Raw genomic sequence first — 25,321 nt, forward strand, 5'->3', positions numbered from 1 at the left:
GAGACTCCCTCTTCCATGTTTCTGAGACCCTCAGACCCCACCGTGGGTGGGACTGGTCTTCATAGGCCCATGGTCCCTCCCCACTACACACAGGGGACAGGGAGACACTTGGAAGGCTCAGAGAGAGCCCTGTGCCCCTCACCCGATCCCTGTAGACAGCCTGAGTGCGCCAGCCCCACCCAGGAGCTGGGTAATAAATGCAGAGGCCCAGGGACTTGGGTCTGACTCCGGGGAGGGTCCCGGGAATCTGCATGTTTGACGCTCCTGTGCTTTGCACTTCGCACACCAGCCCTCGGCACCTGCAGACACCCAAAGCCAGACCTGTCCCCGGAGAAGGGCCCGGGCTGCCTCTGCAAAGCAGGTGGCCTCGGCCTTGTTACACCCTCTGCACATCTGATCCACATCGTTGGAGGGGCCACTGGGGCCCCAGACTGTGAGGCGGACACTCGGGGCAGTGTCCTTGAGTGGGAGAGTGCCGGTGTCTTTGCAGGGGCTCCTGCCTCGATGGAGGACGATGTCTAACAGGGCGGGGCCAGGGTGAAAGCCAGGAGGGCAGGGCCAAAGGACAGGGTCATGTCACTGAAAGGAAGAACCTGGAGGCCTCGGCCACTCAGTACGGACAAGCGGGGTGCAGACACAGCCTTGGGAACTCCGAGAGCGCAGCCTGTGTAGAGAGGGGATTCTGTGCAGACACACGCTGTGGGGCGCATCGCTGGCAGCAGGCAAATTCAGCTGCACGAGTTTGCTTTCCAGTCACAGCCCTGATTTCCCCACTTGGAAAGAAAAGTGGGTTGGGCTTCCTGACACGTGCAATTACGGTGCCAACGAATCCGGTGACCTTGGAGATGTCTCTGGGGTCCCTTCAAGAAACAACTTCTGAGGCGTGCAGTTAGCGGATGGCCTCTAAGTAGAGCTTTCCAGCAGCTGTCAGGCTCCTCCTGGGCGCCCCGCCAATGGGAGTGCAGCGGGACGGGCCCAGCTGACCGAGGCTCAGTCCCTGCCAGGTCCTGCTTCCTGTCCCTTTTGTCTTTCGCAAGCATCACCCTGACAGGCCTCATACCCTCCTGACTCCATCTCAGCATCTCCCTGAGGACCCGGGCCGCACGTGTCAAACAAGACCGTCTCCTTTGATCATGCAAACGGCTTCCGCCTTCCCTGATGACCTTGGAACTCCAGCCTGGGAGGAAGAGGACATGGGGTGCAAGGGCTGCGGCCCGTCAGGCCCCCAAGTGCGCCCCGCTTTGCCTCTGAAGCAGCCATCTGTCCTACGGGAACCCAGAGGACTTGGAGACCCGGCAGAAAGAGGCGCCAACTTCGTCTGGGTCCTGCCCCAGCCCTTGGGATTTCCACCCGCAAAACAGCGAGCCTGGAGGCCAGGGACCCCGCTGCCAGGCTTAGGCTGCTGCCTGCAGAGGGCCCTTCTGTCCTCTGCCTTTCCTCCACACTCCCCAGATCCAGATGCACTGGGCAACGGGGGCAGAGGTCACTCACTGAAGCCACCGGGAGGGGAAGACCAACACGGGCAGGCAGGGCACGTGGCTGGAGAAGCAGCCTGTCGCTTAACTTCTCTAAGCATCTGCAAGGCAGGCACGTGGCCTTACCTGCCTGGCGGCTGGGACGGTGAGAATCCGTGCTGGTAAAGCTTGGGCTGCCATCGAATCGAGCCGCGACCCTGCTGGGGGCGGGTCAGGGCGTCCATCTCTCTCGAAGGGGCACAAACACTCGCCAATGTCGAGGGCCGGCTCTGGCCCCAAACACCCATCCTGAGCCGCCTCGCTCAGCCTCTTCTCTGTCGCCCCGGCCAGTCTCTGGGTTCATCTCTGGGTTCACACTCGCAGGCTTCCAAAGCTCGGCGGCCCCCGCCCCACAAACAGCTGCCCCGTCCGTCCGAGGTCTCGTCTCTCCTCCCCAGAGTAGCCTTGGTGAGAGCAAACCACAGCCCTGGCGGCCGACACGTACGCGGAGCGCTGCCTCTGTCTGCAGACCGCTTGGCCCTGCTGTCAGAATTTTCTGCATTTTATCTTCCCAGTGAGCCTGTGAGGTAGCTGGTGAGACATTCCGATGAGGAAGCGTGACCTGGCTGAACCCCGGAGGAGGTGGGCTGGAAGGACAGCCCGTCACGTGGCTGCCACAGCTAAACCCTCCCAGCTTCCTGGAGAAGCCATGAAAACACATGCGTCTCCTCTGAGGGCCCTCCTTGGCCTTCTAAAGGTGGAATGACCAGGGCGCCCTCCCACCAGCTGCCAGCGATCCAATCAGTTTATCCCCGTAAATATGCAAATTAAGATTCACTGTTGCCGGACCACCTGGAGTTTTTTTCTCTTCTCTCTCCTTTCCTCGCAAACCCATTCTTTCTTTCTTGCCTTGTCCCACTGACTCCTGCACAGGTGAGTAAACTGTGTCTCTATAGAGCTACACAGCCCATCTCTGAGGTACTCCTCACAGCAATATCATTATCCCATTTTACAGATGGGGAAACAGAGACACAGAGGGTTCAAATGGCTTGGCCAGGGTCACATGGCCATTACGTGGCAGCTGGCTCCACAGTCTGTCTTTACTCGCGTGCTGCACACGCCCTCTTGCCTGCCCCATGCGTGGCCTGGCCCCATCCCCACTCCCCGAGGCAGTGGGGCTCTGTCCTGGCCTTCTCTGCCGTGCCAACCCCCACGCTGGCCCTGCACTAGCCTCCTGGCCTGCTTCGCCCTCAATACACCCAGCACCCTTGCAAGCCAACGAGACTCAATTGCAGAAAACCAGCAAATCACCTTACCGGGCATTGGCTGTTCCGTCTCAGAAATTCCAGGGCCTCCACACTGCCTTCTGTCTAAGCCACCCTGGGCTCCTGAATGCCCCCGGCTGGGTCTCAGCTCCCAGCCTTTGCCCACACAGGTTCTTTCCACTCAGCCCATCCCCTCCCCAAGAACCACCACCTCCAGGAAGCCACCCCGACTGCTCCAGGTCAGCTGTCACAGTGTCTGTGTCACCTGGCCCGAGGTGGGCTCGTCCTGAGCCAACCCTAGTGCTGTAGGGACCAGCCCGTTCCTGCCCCCGCTGTGGGCGGCAGCTCTTCGGGTTGGTGGGCCGGGACTCCCTCTGCAGAGCCGCTTGTGCCCTTACTGGAGAACTCCTGGCCAGAAAGAAGTGAAGGGACCAGGTTCTAGCTCTGACCTTGGGCACCACCCTCACCATCATAGTGAGGGCTGCAAGTCACCGGCATCAGAAACACCTGGGCCGCTGGATGAAAACACAGATTCCCAGCCCCAACCCTGGACCTAGAGAATCATTCCTATCCTCTGGGTGGGGCCCAGGAATCTGCACTCTAACCAACGTCACAGTGTTCTAAGACGCTGGGAAATTAGCCAGCAAGTGTCCTACGCTTTGCAAATCACGTTCTCATTTTCTATGGAATCGGATCCTCATAGCATCAGTTCAGCTCAACAGTCGCTAGGGGCTCAGTCAACAACAGAGTCAGGAAGAGAAAGGCAAGATCTTTGCTCTCGTGGGGTTCTGTCCAGTAGCTTGCAGGGTGTTAGCAAAGACCCAGAGGAGAGAGAAGATGGGGAGGGATAATGGGTTCTTAGAGGAGGGAATGACCCAGCTGGGTTTTGAAGTATGTGTAGGAGTTTTCCAGAGAGATGGGGATCAGCGAACAGCAGGAGCCTCCATTTTAAGATGGAGCAGTAAGAAAACCAAACATGATGGGGGTGGGATGAACCCTTTGGTGTGGGGGTCTGAGGACTGGCTGGGTGAGGTTGGAAGAGAGGGTGGACCCTTCACAGGCACCAGGAGGCCGTGAGCTCTCCCTACACCCCACAAACATCACTGTGTGGGGTCTGTGCCACTAGCCCTAGGTGCCAAGTGGTGTCAATTCTGAGGCCACGCAGACAGGGGGATGGCAGAGATGAGCCTGTGGGCTGACACTTGTATCCCTGCCACCCCCGTATCACTCTGGTCTGACTACAGCTGAGGGAACTGCCACGGGATGCTTGGTGGCACCAGCAGGCACGGCCAACCCCTTGTGGCTGGTGTGGCCAGCACGACCTGACCCATCCTGGATTCCAGGTTGGGGTTGGCCTGCACCCGGGACCGGAGGGAGGGCCGGAGCTGGACAAGACTGTTTTCTGGCCCAACACTGCCACCTGCCTGTCGGCATCAGCACTACAGCCCAGGCGCCAAGCTGAGCCCTGCGGGGCTCCAAAGACCCCCTGCTCATTTTGCCGCACAGGTTCGCAGGGTAAACCTGGAGCTCCAGGGAGGGTGGGCAGGGTCCCCTGAGGACGCACATCTCTCCGCCTGCCCAAGCCCACACCCTGGGGAGACGAGGTGCTGGGCTGACCACCAGTTCACAGGTTGGGCAGGGGATGGGAATTTCCGCATCCAGTGGGTCTCGGTTCTCTCCTCCACTGCTCCCCACACCCTGCCCCGCCCCAATCCTGCATGCGCGTCCATGGCAAAGAATCACAGCCTCTCTGGAGCTCCGGCTCTGCTCCTGAAGGAACACAGCTCGTGTCTGAGACACGTTCTACCAAGACTGCAAGACGCCAGTTGGCAGCTGCCTCAAGACCCAAGCTGGGAGGGAGGGTGGTTCTCTCTTCTGCCGCGTACCCAAAGCAGTGACGGCAAAGGGTCTGTTTGTTCCCTGGCACAGTGTGGGCGGGAATAATTTTTAAAGTATTTAACAGTTAAGAGCTGACGATGGCCTTCTTGGATACCGTCACCATGGCTGTGAATATCCGACACCCTCCTCGTGGGTGTGAAAATTCAATACTCTCACCATGGGTGGGACTGTTCAAGGTCTGCACGGTGACATCCTTACCGTGGGTGTAAATATTCGCCTGCAGAGGGGAGAGACTGGTGAGTCAGGGGATGTGCCCTTGTCCCCCGCAGGGTTACACTCCAACGGTTCACCCCCCGCCCCCCCGCCCCCACGGCCCAGTCGCCTGTCCTCCTGGCTGCCAGGGCCAAGAGAGAGAAGGAGCCTCTGGAAGTCGAGTATAATTCGCTTTTTAATGAGAAGAACGTGTGTAAATGACAGGACGCCACCGCCGTGCGCAGATGGCGGTCACAGAATCCCCTTCAAATTCATTCTGCCCAAGGAAGGGAGGGAGGGAGGACGCAGGGGGGCTCGAGAGCTGGCAGCCCCGGCCCCACCTCGGTCCTGCGGACTATGGGGTCACCGACTGTTGGCCTGCGCACGCCTCTTGAACAGTAAGCAGAGATCGAAAGCACAGCAGCAATAATACTGGGTAAGTCCTTCCTTGCTTAAAACATCTGAATTAATTCATTGAAGGTATCAAAAATATACCCTGTAAACCAATATATCATTTACACCTGCCTTTCCTTCCCACCGCTGCGGCAACGATGTATGAAAAAAACAGTCCAGTTCCTCGGAGCAGCCGCTCACCCCAGGCCGCACCCGGCCCCGTCGCCCGCCCATCTGGCCTGACTTGGTTTCCAGCGGTCTTGTCGGCTGGGGCAGCCCGTGGGGACTGGGACAAGAGCGCTGGGGCCTGGACAGGGCCCGTGTCCGTCTGTCCAGAGTGCTAAGCGGGATGGGGACAGAGGGCGGGTGCGGGGGCTGCTAGCTCAGTTTAGACTTTGGTTCCAAATGCGTTAGGTGGGGAGGCAGTGGCGTGGGAGGTGCGTGGTCGTCCTGCTTTGGGTCCCTGGCCGCCCCGGCCGTGTGCGTGTGGCCGCCACACGCCTGCCGTGCCCCCTCCCCGGCCCCTCCCCTCCCGAGCACCAGGTAAACATCCCCTGAGTAAGGTCACTGCACAGGGCCAGCCGGGGCGGGAGTCGTAGTTAAGGCTTTAGACAGGCAAGGATGCCGGCTCTGGACGGACGGACGGACAGACGGGCGCACAGGCAGACTCAGGGGCTCCTTCCTCGGTGGGGGGAGTCGGCAGCCGCCCGCTGCTCCGGCCACTCGTCGGCCCACCCCGTTCTGAGCCTCACTCGCTGTCGGAGAGCGTCTCGTACTGCGAGCAGAGCAGCGGCTTGGGCTCCTCGTCCCAGGCGTGATGGGGGCCAGCCAGGGGCCCGCTGCCCGCGGGGAGGCCAGGCGGGGGCGGGGAGGCCATGACCCCCGCCTGCAGCCGCATGATCAGGGGGTTGTAGGGGAACGGTGTGGACCCTGCGGAGAGACCGGGAGAGAAGCCCCGGAGGCCCCGGTGAGCCTGGCGGCCCCCAGGGGCCCACCCACCCGCCTCCCCAGGAGCTGGGGCCTCGGCCTCCTTCCTCCCCACCCCTTCTGTCTCCTGGAAGCTTTCTCAAACTGCCCACCTGGCCTCACTGCCAGCACTCCCACGCCATTCATGCCCGGCAGCCTGTCGCCTGGCCCAGCGGGAGCCGCCTCGCTCTTCCTGTCCTCGCCCCCCTGCGTCTGTCCTGCAGCCAAGAGCTCTCTTGGACCTGTGGGAGATCACGCACCTCCCCCAGGGACCTCCTCGCATGCACGGATAAGTCGGGGGCTCCCCTGAGGCCCCCCCAAGCCTGTGGGACCGGCCCTTGCCCACAGGCCTCTCTCTTCACTTCCTGAATCCTTCATCCTCGCTCTAAATCGTGCTCTTTCCCTCCGCCTGGGCCCTTACGAGAAGCATCCTGACCATCTGCGAGCCCCAGTTCAGCTGGCCAGGGCCCTGGGCGAGTGTCTCAGAACAGGCCTGACCACGCGCTCTGCACACAGTAGGTGCTCGGGCAGCCGGCCAGGCCCACCTGCCCGCCCCCGGGGCCCACCTGCGGACGAGGGCCGGTCCTCCCACACGCGGTTGGTGAGTGGGGTCCGGCGGTTGCAGTCTCCCTCCGAGTGCACTGAGGAGACGGAGGGTGGCCGGTCCCCAGACGCCAGGCCTGGGGCCGGGGACTTGGCTTTTCGGCTGCTGGGTCTGCCAGAGACTTTGGCCTTCCCGCCACCACCTGCAGGGGGACACATGGGAAGGGGCCGAGTTGGACTGAGGACAGTGCTCGCACTGTAGAGGTGGCGGGGGTGGGTGGGTGAGGCCCTGGACCCCTGCTTCCCGGGCCCCCCGGGGAGGGGGAACAGCAGCCCAGCCCCCTGGGAAGCCAAGGAGATCGCCCAGATGGCCAGCCCCAGCCGGGAGCCTGGATCTGGAGGGGTCTCTGCTAGGGGAGTGGGTAGAACTATTTGCAAAGCCCCCTCAGGCTGCCCTGAGGCCCCCTACCCACCAGGGGCTAATACCTCAAGCACGGAGCCTCAGGCCTCTGGCTTGACCCTGACCACCGCCCCAGGACTGTGCCGGGGCTGGGCAGGCTGCAGGCCCTCTGCAGAGAAGCCAGGGCCCCTGAGGCCAGGCCTGGGCCCTCATTAAGTCCAGAAGCTTCCCAGGGCCACAGTGTCCAGGTCAGAAAAATGGCTCAAGAACTCTCTGCCTGGCCCTTGCTCTGATACGCAGAGTGTTGATCAGGGACCCAGGGCAGAGGGCGAGCCAGCCCGTCTGGTTTCCCTGATTCATGAGTTCGGATCTGGTACACAGATGCTGGTCTCCACCCCATCAGCCCCGAGGGCCAGCCGTGAACATGCTTGGTGGCCGCAGCAGACACCGGGCCCACTGGCCTGGCTGCCGTGAGCCCAAGGGTCCCCCCGATCCACACAGAGAGAGTGGGTCCTCACTCCAGCCCGATCTCCCCCAAGGACACACAAGCTGGGCCAGGACGTGGGCATCCCGGGACGAATGCCCAGCCGGGGAGGGAGGCAGGGCAGGGCTCGGGCAGCGGCGTGAGTGTTTTTAGAAAAGCGGCAGCTCCTTCGGGCCCAGCGGGCGCGGGCGGGCCGGGGCCACGCAGACACCTGGGGGGGGTGTCCGCCCAGCTCGGGGTTACCCAACTCCAGGACCACGTCAAACACGCACAAAAATAGAGTCACAAGCTCCAAAGCTGGAGGGGGGTTGGTCAGAGGAACGCGGAGGGAGGCGGGAGGATTAATGACACCGGGGTGGGACAGACGGGGTGGAGGAGGCCTGCAGACCTGGCGAGGTGAGCGCGTGTTCCCTCCGTCCGTCAGCAGCGGTTACGGGCATAGCAGCGGGCAGGCTGGCACTGGCATTCAGAGGGTTAAAAGCATTGGCGCTGAGCGGGTGCTCCTCCCACTGATCATATTTACCCATGAGCGCCTTTCTAATAATGGCCTCCAGCCCCATGTTGGTGCTGGCATGTTCCTGCACCGCCTGGCTTCTGCAGGTCATGAGGCCTGGGAGAGAGACACACACACAAAGGGGGCCGCAGGGGCCGGGGGGACAAGGGGGAGAGAGGGAGAGAGAAGCAGAGAGGGAGAGAGGGAGGAGAAGAAAGAACACACAGTGAGCACATTTTGGCAAAGCAACGATTCTTGATTTCCCTGTCTTCCCCCCGTGGTTCCGCTGCAGGGTGGTGGGGGCGGACGGCTCCCTCTGACTCGGGCCCTGGAAGCCCTCAGGAATTCCCGGTGGGGGAAGAGGTGGGCTCGGGGTGGTTAGATGACCGCCCCCCCCAGCCTCATTCCTACTCTGCCCTCGGGGAAATCAGAAGCCCCTTCTGGATCCCTAACCCCCAGCTGGGGCTGCTTCTTTTTTTAAAAATTGAGTGGCCTTACAAAGGAACGGGGAGCGGGATCAGGGGGTCCCCTTATTTGGGGGAAGGGCTGCTGGGAAACTAAGACAAGCCAGAGCTCAGTGCTGGGCGCTGGGGGGTCCACCCTGGTTCCCGGGGGCTGCTGGGAGGAATGGAGGGAAGGTGACCAGATGGTCCTCCGGCCGCCCCTGCCTGCGAGGCCCGGGACCCTCAAGCCCCCTGTCTGCCCCCGCAGCTGGGCCTAACTCTCCTCCCACCCCCTCTCCCCGCCCGGGAGCCACAAGGAGAAAGAGGTGCAGAGACGGACGGTGGAGAGGGGGGTCCAGCCATGCAGTTACGTGCGTGCGGGGGGTCAGGGCAGAGCTGGAAACAATCACATGGCCGCCCCCGGCCCGGCCGCCCGGCACAAAGTGGTCCGATCAACAACTGTCCCTCACGAATCCTTCCAGACACCCACTTCCAAGTCACACCAGTTACGCCTCGTTTTCTGTTTACCAGGTTTTCTGTCCCTCTCTTGTTTGCTTGTGAACCATTCTGGGGACGTCTGCAAACCCTGGGGAACGTGCCTCTTTTCGGCATTTTTGTTAAACCAGACTTTGCTTCCAAAAACCTCCGACGAAGCTCTCTGCCTGCCACTGGGCAAAGTTTTCATGGATTTTAAAACTTCCACTCCAAGTCAGTTGTATGATTACCAAGTGGCCGAATAACAGGTCTTGCTGACCCCTAACTCGTCTGTAAACTGGACCGATGGTTCCTGGGAGGCTCGGAGCAACACGGCAGCATCTAAAATCACATTTCTAAAGCTACGATTTGCTGTCTACGTTTTCATTTTCTTTTCTTCCTTTTAGTTTCAAGCTCATTCACAGCCACAGGACCCCTTGACAGGTTTCTAGCTGTGTCTCGGCCATGCCTCATCAGCACTTAAAAAAAGTCACGTCGGTCAAGGAAAAGCAAAATCTCCAGCGGGGGTGAGTGAGGCGGCGGGGGGGGGGGAGAAGCATTTATGATCCTACAAACTAAGACACTGGGAAGTAGAAAAAAAGACGTTAGGGATACAGGTCATGATGGTTCCTCGGTAGGTGAGCATCCTATGATCACAGACGTTACTGAACCTGCCACCCAAGGTCACGGGTCCGTGGTCTGTCAGTGCTAGGCAGGAAGCTGACCGTCTCCGGTCCTAAAGCAGCAGAGACGGGGGTCTGGGGAAATTGTGTGCGTGTGGCCTAAACTGCTTTGAAAAATAGTTGAGTCTAATTTATATGCAAGTTCCTTGTACCGCATGAATTTCTACACACACACGCACCTGGGTCAGTGTATGAGCATCTCTGAAATGGAAACATGAAAACATTCATTTCTGTCCATCTTGTTGTTTTGGCCGAATCGTCTCCTCCCCATTGCCCGAGGCTCACCCAGCGTCTAGTCTCTGGGTGGGTGGACATTCCCCAGTGGGGACCCCCATTTAGAGGCCCCGTGGCCCCCTGATAAAATCCAATGGCTGCCTTTTGCTCAGCACATTCCCAGAGCTGCGACGGCCCTCAGGGAAGGTCAGCACATCCCCCCAAAGATGCCTCGTTCCTCCCCATACCGGGCAGGCCTCTGGCGGAGGGTCAGCCCTGCCTGCTCTGGCTCAGCTGCTTCACACCAGACACCAGGTGTTTCCCCAAAGCCCCGTCCCAGTCCTTCTACAGAGGCAGCCGAAATGCACAGTGTAACCCCACAGGCTCCAAACCATCATAGAAGGCTTACGTTTCAGTGTAAAAATGTGTGTGGGGCTTCCCTGGTGGCGCAGTGGTTGAGAATCCGCCTGCCAGTGCAGGCGACGCGGGTTCGAGCCCTAGTCCGGGAAGATCCCACATGCCGCGGGGCAACTAAGCCCGTGAGCCACAACTACTGAGCCTGCGCTCTAAAGCCCGCGAGCCACAACTACCGAGCCCACGCGCCTAGAGCCCGTGCTCCGCAACGAGAAGCCCGTGCACGGCAACAAAAAGTAGCCCCCCGCTTGCTGCAACTAGAGAAAGCCCGTGTGCAGCAACGAAGACCGAACACAGTCAAAAATAAATAAATACAATAAATTTATATTTAAAAAAATGTGTGTGAATTTTACACTCATCTCTGGAATACATCTGCACTGTTTCCCCAGCTCCCTGGATGGAATTTTCCAGTAAAACCGATGCTCCACCTACAAAAAACGCCCACGTGGACCACGTGCACACACAGGCCCACTCCACACACTCACATCTCCATCCGAGATCCCAACAGACAGGTTCCGGGTAGTTGTGTGTGATTCTATACTGTCCTACATGCACCAGAGGCCTTGAAATTGAACTCCAAACAGACACTCCTCGCCAGACCCCGCCGGCCTCTTGTGTGTGTCTGCATCCCCACCGCAGAGGAGGGGATACACTTGAACTACGAAAGGCCACCTGTCACCATGGCTACGGCTGATGTGAGGCCCAGGGACCTCCGAGGCCTCACTCCCAAGTCTCCTTCCAGGTCCAGACACCCAGCTTGACCTCCCTGGGCGCACAGTGACGGGGGAGGGGGAGAGAGGGCACGGGCTGTCGGCCGAGCAGCCCAGGGTGACCGGGTTACCTGCTCCGGTGATGGCGGGCATGTTGAAGATCTCCGTCCCGGGCTGGCCGATATCTGGAGGGGGACGACGAGATGGGTGAGGCCTACAGGTCCTGGAAAGCACCTTCCCCCCTACGTCCCCTGTCTGGTCTCGGCAAGGTGCACCACCTGGGAGCTTGCGCAATGCAGACAGATTTAGCAGGGCTGGGGCAGGGCCTGAGAGTCGGCATTTCGAGCCAGCCCCCTGAGGCTGCTGACCCACTGGCCCAGGCACAACACTTGGCAAGGTTCTGGACTTAGCAGCCTGGGCCAGGGACTGTCTGCAAGGCTGCGACTCCAGCCCCAGAAAGAGAAAAGCCTCTGCAGGGCCCCGAGCTCCCCGCGCTAGTGAGTCTTCCGAGGCCGGGATGTGAGGTTCCTTCACTCGTTGCTTCACCCGCTCATGTGCTCTCTCGAGCAGCTGCTATGTGCCCGGCTCTGTGCTGACAGGGTAGAGCTAAGCTAGGATTTACGTCCAGTAACCGCATAAATGGGGAAAACAAATCACAGGTGCGAGGCGCATCGTGCGTGGGGTACACACGGGGTCCTCGTAAGGGCGTGACCCCGATCTCTGGCGCCCACTACGAACAGACGCGTGCGTGCCAATATCCGCCGAGTGCCCCCCGTGTGCCGGGCATCATGCTGTGACAACCCAGCAAATGCCTACGGGAAAAGGAGGGACAACACGGGCTCCCTGAACGTGAGGTGACGGGGCCGGCGGGTCCACCCGGCTGTGCTAACCCCCAGCCCCTGGTGGCCCCGCCCGCAAGGAGGGTGGGCCCTGGTAGCCCCGCCCCAAGGAGGGTGGGCCCTGGTAGCCCTGCCCCCAAGGAGGGTGGGCCCCTTACTGTATTCTGGCTCGTTCCGGTTGTGGGTGTTCAGCTTCTTGTTGATCTCCTGCTTCTTAGATTTGACCATGGCCGAGTTGCTCTCGGTCAGCTTGCTGAAGAAGGCCGGCGGCTGGCTGGTGTTGCCGGGGGACTTGGAGCCCATCCTGCTGCGAGGGTCAGACACCCCAGGTCAGTTCCCTTGACGACGGGGAGCTTACCACCTGAGCTGCCTTCGAAATTCAGAATGAAGCTTCTCCCACCTCGTGCTTGCTTCCCCCACTTCTTAGGGCCCATGTCTTCCGAAATCCCCTGTGTCATCCACCTATCCTTGGGCTCAGGGTGTCTCTGCAGAGCCCCAGCTGCCCCGGTGGGCCACGCCTGTCTACCTGCAATAGCCGGACTCCCAGAAAAGAGCCTCGGGAACCAAAGTGGGCTCAGACCACGTCTGCCCCTGAGGTCAGGGGGCCCTTTCTCTCCACCTCCATCCCCCCCCGCTCCCCGGAGCCCCAGTTTGGTCCAGCACACTTAGCTCTTTATTTCTCAGATCCTCAAGTGCCGGCAACAGGGGCCGGGCCTGAGCTAAGAGACCCCAGCCCACGGCTCAGGAAGCAGCCGTGGAGGTCCGTCAAGTTTTGACCTTGTTTAGCGGGTCTGAGGCCCCCCGGCTGCACCCCAAAGCCCTTGCCAGGCCCCCAGCTGCACAGTGGTGGATCGAGGCCGCAGGTGGGCAAGGGCCCGAGTCCTGAGTGCCCCAGGAAGGGGAGGGGCTGCCGTGCAGGTACCTGGGCTCCACCTGCTCCCCGTGCCGGTACAGCAGCGGGTACACGGTGCTCCGGGGATGCCCGGGCTCTGCCATGCCCTCCGGCGGGGACACAGGTTCTATACCATCCTCACTGCTGCCCAAGGCTGACGTCTTGCTTGGCTCTGGAGACCTGGGCGGAGAGAGGGTCCCCGCGGTGGTCAGAGCTCAGGGCTCCCTCTTGAAAGGGGCGCATCCCTTTCTCCACTCCCCACTAAGCCCTGCCTCGTTCTAAACCAGGGGTTAGCACGCTTTTCCTGCAAAGGGTCAGTTAGCAAACATTTCAGGCATCATGGGCCACTTGTAGTCTCTGCTGTATATTCTCTTTCTTTAGAAACATAAAATCATCTTTAGCTCATGGGCCACGCAAGCACAGGCCGTGGGCTGAATCTGGCTGAACCCCTGCTGCACCCCGACGCCAGGGACCCCACTGTTCCCCCAAAGACATGCTGCCGTCTCCCCAACTCTGTGCGCCACCCGGAATGGCTCCTTCATCCTAGAGCGGGGGTCCCTCCCCGATCCTCTCCTCTCTGACCAGGGAGCCCCCCAGGGGTAACCAGGAGTGCAAGTGTGTATGTGCCCGTTAGGAGGCGGCTCTCACATCACACGGCTCTGCTTCGAATCCCTGCTCCGCCACTTACTGGCTGCGTCCCTATAGGCAAGTGAATTCACTGCTCTGTGCCTCAGTTTCTTTGTCTGTGAAATGGGATAACACTGCCTACGCTTCCCAAGGTTGTGGTGAGGATCCTGGTTAACAGGTGTGAAGTATTCAGCTTGGTGCCTGGAATCCCCCCGAGTGTGGCGTATGTAACAGCTATTGTCCAGCGGCGCCGTGACCTTGAGCAAACTCCCTGGTCTCCCTGAACCTCGGTTTCTCATGTGCAATGGCTCCAGGCGGGCCTCGCACTTTACTGGGCTCAAGCTTCCCGCAGCAGACACCTAACAGAGCCCTCTCGGTGGTGACCAGCAAGGGGCACCCTGTCTCCCACCGCCACTCACCTCTTGCCCCCTTCACTGTGGGGTGAGCCACGGGCCGGGGCGCCATGGTCCGGGGCTGGGAGGTAGAGGTCGCTGGGTGGGCGGCGAAGGTCCAGGACGGGGCAGCTGGCTCCAGGGAAGGAGTAAAGGGGGGCAGGGAGGGGCGCGCTGAGCTGCTGCGGGTGGTGCCGCGTGTAGTCCTGCGTGATGACCTCCTGTAGGCCAAGGGTCAGGGGACAAGATCAGGGTCAGGCGCCAGCCATCTGCCAGAACCTTCCAGGCGGGGTGAGGGCTGGACTGAACTTTGGGGGCAGAACCCGGGGGCTTGGTCCTTGGCTCCCCAGGGGGCTTCGGGCCTGCCCACACGGCCTCAATGCCCCCAAGTGCATGGGGTGGGGGCACTGGCCCAAGTCTCAAAGTGGGCCCCCAGGTGGGTCGGGTTCCCCTGCCCAGCGTGTGTAAGATGTGGATCGCGGCTGGGCTCGTGCACCTGAGGCTCCGTCAGCTGGATGAGGGGGTAGATATAGCACCTGAGTTTGAGACTCTGGGACCCCTGGCATGGCTTGCCCTCACCGACCCCCAGATCCCTGGCTCACTTCACCAGGACTCAGTTTACCCACCAGACAGTGCGTGGACCCTCCCCCCCCTTCCTCGGGGCCGGGTCCCACCCCAGGTACAAAGGCAATGAGGAGGGGGCAGAGGAGGGGTAGTTACACTGATGTGCTGTGCCAGCGTGACCACCCGCTGGTGACCTTTGACCCCTGGCGTGGTCTGGAGCAGCGGGCTGGACGAGGGCTGGCTCTCGGGCAGCGGCCGCAGGTGTGGGAGGTGTGCAGCCTCGCCGCTGAGCTTCCCCGGGCCTGCGGGCAGAGCAGAGCAGGTCAGGGCGTGGCTGAGGGGGGCGAGGCGTGTGCCTGGCGGGGCTGCTGCCCTCAGAGCCCGGCTCTGCCCTCTGAGCCGTGGTGCGAGGCCGATTCCGCCACCTCTGAGTGCCTCAGTCTCCCCACCTGCGCGATGGGGTGACAACTGCCCCTGTCTCACACGCGGGGGGGCGGGAGGGGGCTCGGAGGCAGGGCGGGACCCTACCTGGCTGCTTGTGCCGCAGGTCCCCTTCCAGGTGGCTCTTGTCGAGTTCCTCCAGGTGCTTGGGGAGCCCCTTGTCATGGGTCAGGCTGGGTGAGCTCACGGGGCTGACGGGCTCCACCCCATCAGGGCTGTAGCCGCCGCCGTGGTAACCTGAAGCCAGGTGAGGCCACGAGTCAGGCAAGCGCCAGGGCCAGGCTGCCCCTCCCAGCCTCCCCTCCCACACTGGCGGGGTCTCCCAGGCCGGGGGTGGGAGCTGGGGCCGAGGGAGAGAGAGGGAGAGAGCCAGCGTGGGGTCTGCTGGCCGGCCAGGGGTGGGGGCAGAGTGAGAAAAGAGGGACGGGGGCTGCAGGGAGAGAGGGCTGTAGAGAGAGCTGGACACGGAAGCAGCGCAGAGAACAGGACGCACAGGCAGGAGGGCGGAGGGGCACGGGGAGAGATCCAAGCAGAGGGAGAGCTGGACAGCAGCACAGGTGGGAAAAGGGACGGAGACGGAACCCGGTGGTGCTGGCGGGCCAGGGGCGGGCAGAGTGACAGGGGGGAGGATGAGGCTCTGCGAAGGGAGTGTAGGGGCAGCGGACGGGCAGTGAGGGAGTGAGGTCGGTGAGGGCTGGGGCGGGAGCGACACTCAGGTCCCAGTGTCCCCGCCGGGCCACAGCCCCGCTCCAGCATGGAGGATGCCCCTCGTCCCCGGGGCTGCTGGCTGGTGGATTGGCAAGGGGAGCGTGGGGCAGAGTACCCCCAAGACGCCCTCACAACCTGGGCAGGACGCAGGGGGCAGGTTCCCAGCTCCTCCTGGAGAGTGGCGGCGCTCCCCCCCACCCCGTCTTCTCTGCACCGAATGCCGGGGGGCGGGAGGCATCGGCCTGCGCCCCTCTGCAGCCCCGCTCCCCAGACAAAGGCGCAAAGGGGGAGATGGGAGGCGCGGCTAAAGTCAAAATCACAGATCCATTCATTAAAGGAAAAAAAGCGAAAATCCAAAACAACACAAAAAAATCATGATAAAACGATGTGCAAAGGATGAGGCTGCCCCCCGCTCAGAGCGGGTGTGCGCGGCTGGAGGAACCATCAGAGCGTGCAATCGACGAAGACGACTTTCAAAACAAAAAACCAAAACCAACGAAAAATGGGGGAAAAATAAAAAGCAGAGATCTGAAAATATCTTTAGGCCACAAGACGGAGCGGGTGGGCGGTGGGGCCAGGAGTCTTACCATCGCGAGGGGAGTCGTTGGCCAGCGAACCTCCTTCTCGCGGCCCTTTATCGTGAGCAATTTGACGCATGATTATCGCGTCTATGAAGGTGGCCGCTGTCAGGGTGGTCTTACCCAGAGAACGGAGTTCCAATTCCTGGATGGAAAAGGGTTTACTTTGAGTCTTTTCCCGGTGCAGGTCCGAGGCCGAGGCAGGCGGCGCTGGCTGGTCCGGGCTGGCGTGGTGGGGCGTGATGCCCTTCGCCGGGGCGCGGGCGATGGCTGCGTGGCCGGAGCCAGGCGGCGCCAGGGGCCGGGGCTCGGAGCCCTTGCCGGGGGAGGACGCGGGCTCCAGCCCCGCGCGGGCTGGGGGCTTGGCGAGGAAGGTGTGGCCGGCGTCTGCTCGGGGCCGCTCGGGCCGGGTGACCCGCGGGGCCTCCTTAGGCAGCAAGACAGGCTCCAGGAGGGTGGGGTAGACCCCGTCGAGGGTGCCACCCAGTGGGCAGTGGGTGGTGGGTGGGAATGTGGCGGCCGGGCGGACAGGCGAGGAGGTGGAGGTGGACCTGGGGGAGGAGAGAGGGAGGGTCAGCGGCTGCGCGAGCCACAGCCGGGGCCTGTGAGGCCGAGGCAGGGTCACTCCCTCACTTTGACACCCTGCGGAGTCTCCCCTGCCCGGAAGAGCTCCCGCTCTCCCTACTGCTCTCAGAATAAACGCTGCCTACTGTGACCTGCGAGCCCCCGTGCCATGTGGCCTCACCTACCCCATCCACCTGCCGTCCATCCAGCCCATCAGCTCGTCAGCCCAAAACTTTTTACTGAGCACCTACGACGTGTCCGGCGCCGTTCTAGACACTGGGGTACGGCAGTGCACAGAACAGACAAAAGCGCCGTACGTTCTAGGTGAGAAGACAGACTACGCACGTCTTAATGTGATAACGTGATAAATTAAACCCCTATCAGTGTGGCAACTGCTCGAAGGTGAACGAGTCTGGGTTACGTTCTGCTAAGAGAATGGCAAGGGAGCTCTTAGGCAGGGCTCACGGAGGACTCTGAGGGGCTGGCACATGCGCTGGGGAGGAAGTGAGGGAGCCACAGGGCAAAGGCCCAGAGGGCGGGCTAGGGCGGGTGGTTAAAGGACAGGGCAGTGGGGCCACACAGGGCTCCCTGTCGTCCCCTCTGCCTGGAGCGCTCTTCCTTACCCCAGAGGCTTATGGGTCTAGCCCACAAGCCCTCAGAGGGCACTGCATGCGTCACCCATTACCGTGTCCCCCGTACCCAGCACAGGGCAGGAGACCCACCGCAGGCCTACCAGGAAGAAGGAGTGCACAGATGCACTCTCTCTGACCTTCACAGGGTCAGTGTAACTATCCCTGCTCTGCAGATGAGGAAACAGGCTTGGACGTGAGCTGGCCCGACACCATCTCTTGTGGCCTGCCAAGCCTAGCGTTTTCCATGAGGAAGCCTTGTGCTAACCCTCTCTCCCAGGGGTCTTAACTCAGCTGCCACTGGGAAAGGGCTTGATGTCCCTGCTACAGCCTCTCACTGGTGGTTGCTGGTGGGAGCTCACGCCTGGGTGCCCCACTCTGAGACTCAGGCGCTCCTTCCATGCGTACCCGCTGGGGACCTGACTCAGAAGGGACAAGCCTGTGTGCTTGGGAAATGATGTCATTTTTCATAATGGGAATGGTGGTGGGGAAGGTATGATTTAGACTAGCCAAATGGAAGCACACTTGCATGAACGGACACTTCATTTTGGAAGAAGCAGCCGCCTCTGAACTGTCGCTGGTGGGCAGGGGTATCGGGGAGGCTCCCTCCCCCATCAGGCAGCTCTGCCCACAGACCTTGGGCAGGGGGTGGGAGGTGGGTCTTGGGCCTGTTGTGATAGGAAGTGGACTCCGGGGGTGGCGGGGGGGACACATATGGGACCTCTGCAGCTTCTCCCATCTTCACGGAACCTCTGGACTTTGTCCAGCCAAGAGAGACACTGTCTCCTCCCTGTAGGGCCCTGAATCCTGGGAGGAACGGGAAAGGCTCTCCTCACAGGCCTTACTCTGCCTCTCCCTCTCCGCTCCACAGACTCCATTCCTGAACTCGACAACCTACCCAACTACTCCCCCATCCACCCACCCAACTCGTCATCCATCTACCCCATGAACCACCTACTCATCCATCTACCCACCCAACCCCCCCAGCCATCTACCCAACTCATTACCTGTCCACCTACCCATCTATCCACCCACCTCCCCACCTACCTACCTACCCCAACCCAACCACCCATCCACCCACCTACTCAACCCATCACCTATCTACTCACCCATCTACCCATCCATCCACCTACCTGCTCACCCATCTAACCCAACCTCCATCCAATCACCCACCATCTGTTCACCCACCTCCATCCATCCACCTATTCACCTGGCTCTCTAACACAACCGTCCATCCATCCACCCACCCACCCGCTGTTATCATCCATCTACCCCCCCACCTGCCCGTTCATCTAGCTCCGCCACCCATCTATCCACCACTGACCCACCTATGCATCTACCTACTCACCTGTCATCCACCCACTTACCCACCCAAAGTCTATTATCCACCCATCCATCCATTCATCTATCCACCCACCCATCCAACTAACCCAATCACCCATCTCTTTACCTTCTCACCCACCTAGCCACCCACCCACCTACCTGCCCAGCCATCGCTCACTCTCCCGTATACCTCCCAACCCATCGGTACACTTGCGCATCCCCCCAACCTGTATCCAGTGACCGCCCCCCCCCCCCCGCCTGTCCCCTCCCCTGTGCCAACCTGGCCCACCTCAGGACCGTGGGCGTGCTGGGCTCCACGGAGGTGATAATGCTCTTCATGCCCGTGTTGTGCAGCACGCTGGGCCTCTGCTGGATGGCGTCCTGGGTCCGGGGTGAGATGGGCGAGTGCTGGTGGGAGTGGGAGGCGGGGCGGCTGCCGCTGCTCCCACCCCCGCCGCCGCCGCCGCCGCCGCCGCCGCCGCCACTCTGCTCCGTACCTGGTGGAAACAAGCCGTGGGATCAGAGGGGCGGGCCACGCGCAGCCACAGGGACCGCTGGGGCGCGTGCTGGCGGCTCCGCCGTCCTACCGGGCCTCCAGATGGGCGCGTGCTCCACCGTGGTGGTAGACGCGAGGATGGACTTCTCCCGTTCCCGCTCCCTCTCGGACGAGGACGTGGCCGTGGGTTTTGTCAAGTGGGTGGGGCCTCCTGGAAACCCAAAGGCCTGCGGCTCAGCCCCGGACACAGGAAGGGCCCTGGATTTGTCTTCCAGGGTGGAACAGAGAGGGCAAGGCATCTGCCCGAGGACACCCAGAACGGGGGTGGGGGCCTCACCTGGGGAGAGCGGGGAGCTGCTGAGCCGGCTGCTGAAGTGCTGTGGTGCCGTGGGGAGGTAGGCTAGGCGGTCCATGGCGGTGGCTGGAGTGCCTGGTGTCGGGGGCACCAGCACAGGCAGGTGTGGCACTTGGGACAGGTCGATGATGCCTGTGAGAGAGGAGGTGGGGCCGGGCTGCAGCGGTCGGGGGAGGAGAGGGGCCAGGCTGCCTCCTGGCTGGACCACCCCAGCCGGTGGAGCGCCGCGTGTCCTCTGAGAAGCAGCACGGCCGGATGCTCCCTCCTTGGTCCCCGCACCGGGCCCGCAGGACCCTTCTCTGAATGCCGGGTGCTCACAGCACCCCGTCCCTTCGCTCCCAAACCCTGAAGTGGATGTGGCTTGCAGTTGGCACCCCTGCATACCTCGCTATGCCCGTTTTGCTCTTTTGCTGTGCTCTTGGTGTGCCCTTTTTGCCTTTGACCCTATGCAGTCCTTTCCTGGTACTCAATCCCCACTGTATGAAATACCCAGTGTGACCGATTTTACCAACTGGACCGTAACTAGTACTTGGTTGTTCCGGAAGCACATTCCAGAAGTGTTTCCACAAGGCGACTGTAATACGCATATGCAAAGCAACCACGGGCTGGTTTCGACTCAAGGGAACCTGAAGTTCAAACAGCCTCACATTTCCATCTTTTTTTTTCAACTCCAGGGACCACACATACCAAGAGGACACAAGCACGTGCAGAGCCCGTGTGTGTGCGTCCAGGACCCACAGCACACACAACCTTGCACCACCTGCCGGGTCTGTGTGTGCTCTCAGCGCAGTGATACAACCCGAGCCTCTAAGGCAACTGCTCTAGCCGCCTTGGCAAGGACAGACGTGCACGCGTGGGCACACACGTGTCCTGTGCTCTCAGGACCCTGGGCAGACCAGGGATAAGGCCAATTCTGGGTGGTGGGTTCTGCCCACCCACGTGACTGGCAGCGCTCTGCCCCACCCACCTCGCGGGCCGGCGGCGTAGTTGAGCGCCAACGAGGACTCGCGGGGCGACAGGCCCCTCAGCATGTCAGCTCGCTGGGCCATGGCGGTGGCCGCGTTGTGGTGCATCTGCTGCGAGGTGATGTAGTCGTTGATGATTGTCTGGCGGTTCTCCAGTGCCGCCGTGTCGGGGTAGCCGCGGATGAGGTAAGGCGGGTACAGGTGTGGGTAGGTGGGGTTGGGGGCCAGGTGCCGGGGCAGGTAATAGGCAGCGGCTGCCGGGAGAAGGGGAGCAAGGTCAGGCCGGCCCACACCTCGGCTGGGAATGCCACCCCACCCCGCCGGTCTCAATGCCCTCCCAGCTTCTCCCAAACACCCCCCAGAAAACAGAACTGAGAGCCTGGAAGGAGAAAAACCCTCGCTGCCCCAACACACATGTGGGTGTCTCTGATTGATAATGTTCTTTGGATGGAAATCCCCCCAAACACAGGGCATCCAAAATGGGGATCACTAAAATACCTAAGGGCTGCATCCTTCTAAACGGATTTTCAGATCACGTCCGTCTGGGGAACGCTCACCCTTGAGCCCTCTTTTGATACATTTGCAATTTTAAAGGCACTGATAAGTTCCGCAGGAAAAGAAAACCACTGAAAAACGTTTAACCCAGCATGTCTCTCAGACCCCTAAGAGAAATTCTGTTTCTCACCTAAACTGTTGACACGATTACACTGTTGGGTCTCCCCCCCACCATGCCTCAGTTTCCCCACCTAGTGGCAGCTAGTTGATGCCGGAGGAGCCCTCGGGCTGACACTGATGCCGCAGGGTTCTGTGGGTCCGGGACAATCACCTGCATCCAGAGGGATCCCACGGGGTATGGAGGTGGGGTCAAAGGCCAGCGGGATGTGGCCGCGGTACAGGTCCACGCCACTCACACCCCGGAGCAGGTGCTCGTAGGGCGACATGGGGTGGGGGTGGTGCTCAGGCACAGTGCCGTGCGGGGACTTGGCAATCTCACGGGGCGTGGACGTCAGCTTCCGATCCTGGGACGCCTTGCTGGACGAGAGGCTGCCTGTGGGGACGGGCCAAGTGGGGATGGCATCAGACCTCTGTGCCATACGTGTCCCAGCCTCCAACACGGGGGCTGCCAAGGCTAGTGCTTTGGGGAAGTCATTTGAGGGTAGGGTCTCTGGGATCCCCAGGGATCAGGCCTCGTCATCCATCCATTTGTGTCTAGTTCAGTTTTCCTTTTATTTATTCATTCACTCACTTGCTTCTGTTTTTTAGCTCTTTTAAAAAGTTCATTCTTTCTTTCCTTCGTTCCCTTTCTTGTGCATTCCTTCAATCAACCAAAAATATTTATTAAGTGTCTACGACACGCCGAGTACTTTCTAAGCGCTAGGGCTCCCCCGCTGAACAAAACAGAAAAATCCCGGCCCCCGTGGGGCTGACATTCAACGCAGAAGACAGATGATCAACTAGTCATCGAAAAAGAATCTCAGAGTAATAAATGCTCTGAAGAAAATTTTTAAATGTGACAGAATGTGACCAGAATACTGAAGGGGGGAGGGTGGTCATAAGAGGCCTCCCTGAGGATGTGACATTTGAACAGAGTCCTGAAGGGCGCAAAAGAAACCAGTTAGGTAAAGATCTGAAAGGCGGGTGGGGGGCGGGGGGCGGGGGCGGATTTCAGGCACAGGGGACAGCACGTGCAAAGGTCTTCAGCAAAGAATGAGCTGAGTGTGGTCAAGGAAGAGACATAAAGCAGCAGATAAAGGAATTTGGAAGTAAGATGGAAAGGTGGGTGGGGCGGGATCCTGCAGGCTCCCAAGGCCATGGCGGAAAAGGGTGACTTTTTCCTAAGTGCAGTGAGAAGTCACTAGAAAGATTTAAGCAGAACAGTGGCGTAATCTGATGTAAATATTTCAAAAAAGTATTCAGGCTGCCGTTTGGGGAGCAGATTATTAGCAGGACAAGAGAGAAGTCAGAGAAGCCAGGTGATCTGGAGGTGGCCGAGAGATGGAGAGAAGCCTGAGGATGGTTTGGAGGTAGAACCCACTGGTCTGGCAGGTGGAATGGATGTGGTGGCCCCGAGGATGCTCCTGAGCTAAGGAGTGGATGGTAAGGCAGTTTCAGAGACCGAAGCCCACCGAGGCCCCGCCCCAGCCCGTGGCCCCGCCCCAGCCCGTGGCCCCGCCCCACCTCGCGCCCCGCCCCACGCACCCTCCTGCAGGCGCGGGGTTGGCTCCCGTGTGGTCACCGGTGATCCGCGGGGCAGGTGGCTGGCGAAGGGCGCCGCGTGGTCCTCGTAGGTCAGGGGGCTCTGCCGTGGCTTGCCCAGCTCAGGCACGATGACCGGGGCCCCCCGGGTGATGGAGCCCCCCGAGCTGCTGACAGCGCCCGGCCGGCTCTTCAGACTCTCCTCGTAGCAGGCGCGCTCCAGCGCCCGGGTGTCGGCCATCACGTCCAACGGGTGCACCGCCGGGAACGTCCGGCCGGGGCTGCCGATGATGGAGCGCACGTCGTGCTTTTTGGAGCCGGTGGAGGACGTGCTGGTGTCATACTTGAGCGGGGTGCCCTGAGGGGCAAGGGGGGGCTAAGCATCAGCTACCCAACCGCTCTGAGCCTCAGTTTCTCAGCTATGAAATGGGAGCGACATCTCATGCCTCCAGGGGTGGGGGAGGAAGGGCTTTGCTAAGCCTAAGATGAGCGCACACCTGTCCCTGCCCTGCCCACCCCTGTCCTGGACCCTGGCCACCGGAGCCACCTGGGGGGCTGCAGAAGGGGGCACAAAGTTCAGAGGTCAGCCCTTCCTGGAGCAAGTGGGGGAACCTCTGTTGGCCCTTGGGGTTTGCTGGCAAGAGACTTAACACCCCCATGAGGGCAAATACCTTCTTCCTGTCAGTCTGGGACCCTCGGCGGCCCACCCAATGCCAAGCCAGAAAAGCCAGCCGCAAAATCCAGTTCCACCTCCCTGAGGCTCAAGTCTCAGAGGTCAGGGCACAGGTTCATGTTTGCTCTACGGCCAGAAAGGGCAGCTGAAGAAACAGGGGTCACAGACGGGCTGCAGCCCGGCCGCCTGGGAGACGACCCCACCCTGTCTGCGCAGGCCGGGGAAACCCAGGATACGGTGGGCTCTGTGTCTTTGCCAAGTAAGAGAACTCTGCTTTTATTCAGGAGTGATTTTTTTGTTTGTTTTTTGCCGTACGCGGGCCTCTCACTGTTGTGGCCTCTCCCGTTGCGGAGCACAGGCTCCGGACGCGCATGCTCAGCGGCCGTGGCTCACGGGCCCAGCCGCTCCGCGGCATGTGGGATCCTCCTGGACCGGGGCACGAATCCGTGTCCCCTGCATTAGCAGGCGGACTCTCAACCACTGCGCCACCAGGGAAGCCCTTCGGGAGTGTTTTAATTACTTTCTTAAGAAGGGGAAGTGCCCTTATTTTAAAAAGAATATTCCAGAATCAGACTGGCCTCCCTTTTGGATCCATGGTGGACTCCTGCCAATGGCTTCACAACTGCCCAGAGGCTGAGAGCCAAACTCGTCCCCTGGCCTTCGACAATCTTCCCACCGCTCCCGCCTTCTCCCGGGGCACCTCTGTGCCGTTAGCCAACTGTAGGCCTCCTGGACACCCTCCCCAGTCCCTGCCACCTCACAGCCACGCAGCCCCCGTTGGATCCCACGCTCCTTCCTCATTCACATCAGCCACCTCTGACCAAGGGAAGAGACACTGGTTCTTAGGTGGTTTCCACCGACCAGCTCCTCACACAATCAGAGCTCATCTTCCCCTACCAGGCTGGGGCCTCTGGGGGGCCAGAGCCACGGGGGTGGGGGTAGGGTGAGGTGCAACATGCTGGTGGGAGAAGTGGATGCCGAGAAGCAAAGACGTGTCAGATTTAGGGACATTTGGATTTGAGATGCACAACTGCCGTTTACTTGCTGTGTGACCCTGGACAAGCTGTTTAACCTCTCTGAACCTGTTTGCTCATCACTAAAATGAGGACAGTAAGAGAACTACCTCAGAGTGCTGCTGTGAGGGTTAGATAAGTCACGATGTCTTATGGTCGTGGATCGGGGGTTCGATCCATGACCGGTGTTCATTATTACATCTAGCTCTGGGGTCTGGCAAGCTTCTTGACCTCTCTGGGCCTCAGTTTCTCCACCTGGAGAATGGGGATGATAGCCATGACTCTCCTGGGCTGTAAATACAAGTGAACGAGGTCGTGGATATAGTCTAAAGGCCTTGGCATGGAATCTGGAACGGACGTGATGACGGTCAGTGATGAGCAGCTGTGTGATCCTGGGCATGGCACTCCACGAGTCTGGGCCTCAGTTTCCCCATTTGTAGGGGCCAGAGCGGTGCCCATCAGCACCCGCCGCCCCGATCTTGGCCCAGCCGCCCAGCCCCGCGCCCGTACCTGCGTGATGGAGCCCTCCTTGAGCGGCCGCGGGGCCAGGGGCAGGTCAGGCGTGCGCCGCAGCTCCTCCCGTGGAATCTCATGGATGGAGCGGCCGGCCTCCTTCACCGTCGCCACCAGGCCCTCGTGGGCCGGCTTCAGCTTCAGGGGGCCCAGGGCCTCCAAGGGCCGGGCCTTGTAGGCCTCGGCCAGGTCCCGCGGGGGCGGGGGGGGCGGGGGCGGCGTGCCCTCACGCTTCAGGAGCTTGGCCTCCCGACGCTGGTAGTCTTCCTGGGCCTCCACGTAGGATCGTGGGATCCCTGCCGGGGAGGACGGGGCGTTGACCCTTGCACCTGCACCCCACCTCACCCATCCTAACCTGGGGCCTCCATGCTGGCAGATTCTGGAGCCAGACTACCTGGGTTCAGGCCCTCACTTGCTGTGTGACCTTGAGCACATGACTTGCCCTCTCTGAGCCTCAATTTCTTCACATATAGAATGGGAGTAGTAACTGAAACCCCTCACCAAGTCATGAACATTCAGTGAGATAA

At 60.9% G+C, this 25,321-nt stretch overlaps 1 protein-coding gene across 30 annotated transcripts in view; it reads right to left on the reverse strand.

The window, feature by feature from the left end:
* Window positions 1-4,988: 4,988 nt before the first annotated feature.
* Window positions 4,989-25,321, reverse strand: part of NCOR2 (nuclear receptor corepressor 2) — a 226,907-nt gene continuing 206,574 nt past the window's right edge. For 15 of the 30 annotated variants that reach the window (XM_067701121.1, XM_067701135.1, XM_067701131.1 and 12 more), the window contains 17 exons: window positions 24,792-25,090; window positions 22,599-22,953; window positions 21,226-21,447; window positions 20,402-20,653; window positions 19,417-19,566; window positions 19,171-19,290; window positions 18,864-19,080; window positions 16,077-16,618; window positions 14,869-15,018; window positions 14,497-14,642; window positions 13,804-13,997; window positions 12,788-12,937; window positions 12,024-12,172; window positions 11,158-11,211; window positions 7,985-8,206; window positions 6,736-6,915; window positions 4,989-6,133 (listed from right to left, as the gene is read on the reverse strand). In XM_067701121.1, the coding sequence (XP_067557222.1) occupies window positions 5,952-6,133; window positions 6,736-6,915; window positions 7,985-8,206; window positions 11,158-11,211; window positions 12,024-12,172; window positions 12,788-12,937; window positions 13,804-13,997; window positions 14,497-14,642; window positions 14,869-15,018; window positions 16,077-16,618; window positions 18,864-19,080; window positions 19,171-19,290; window positions 19,417-19,566; window positions 20,402-20,653; window positions 21,226-21,447; window positions 22,599-22,953; window positions 24,792-25,090 (3,584 nt within the window). In that variant the 3' untranslated portion in view covers window positions 4,989-5,951. The remainder of the gene's footprint in view (window positions 6,134-6,735; window positions 6,916-7,984; window positions 8,207-11,157; window positions 11,212-12,023; window positions 12,173-12,787; window positions 12,938-13,803; window positions 13,998-14,496; window positions 14,643-14,868; window positions 15,019-16,076; window positions 16,619-18,863; window positions 19,081-19,170; window positions 19,291-19,416; window positions 19,567-20,401; window positions 20,654-21,225; window positions 21,448-22,598; window positions 22,954-24,791; window positions 25,091-25,321) is intronic. The other 15 variants (XM_067701140.1, XM_067701139.1, XM_067701141.1 and 12 more) reach the window with 10 other exon arrangements.

This window comes from Pseudorca crassidens, chromosome 12 (assembly GCF_039906515.1).
Source record: "Pseudorca crassidens isolate mPseCra1 chromosome 12, mPseCra1.hap1, whole genome shotgun sequence".
Taxonomy (NCBI): Eukaryota; Metazoa; Chordata; class Mammalia; order Artiodactyla; family Delphinidae; genus Pseudorca; species Pseudorca crassidens.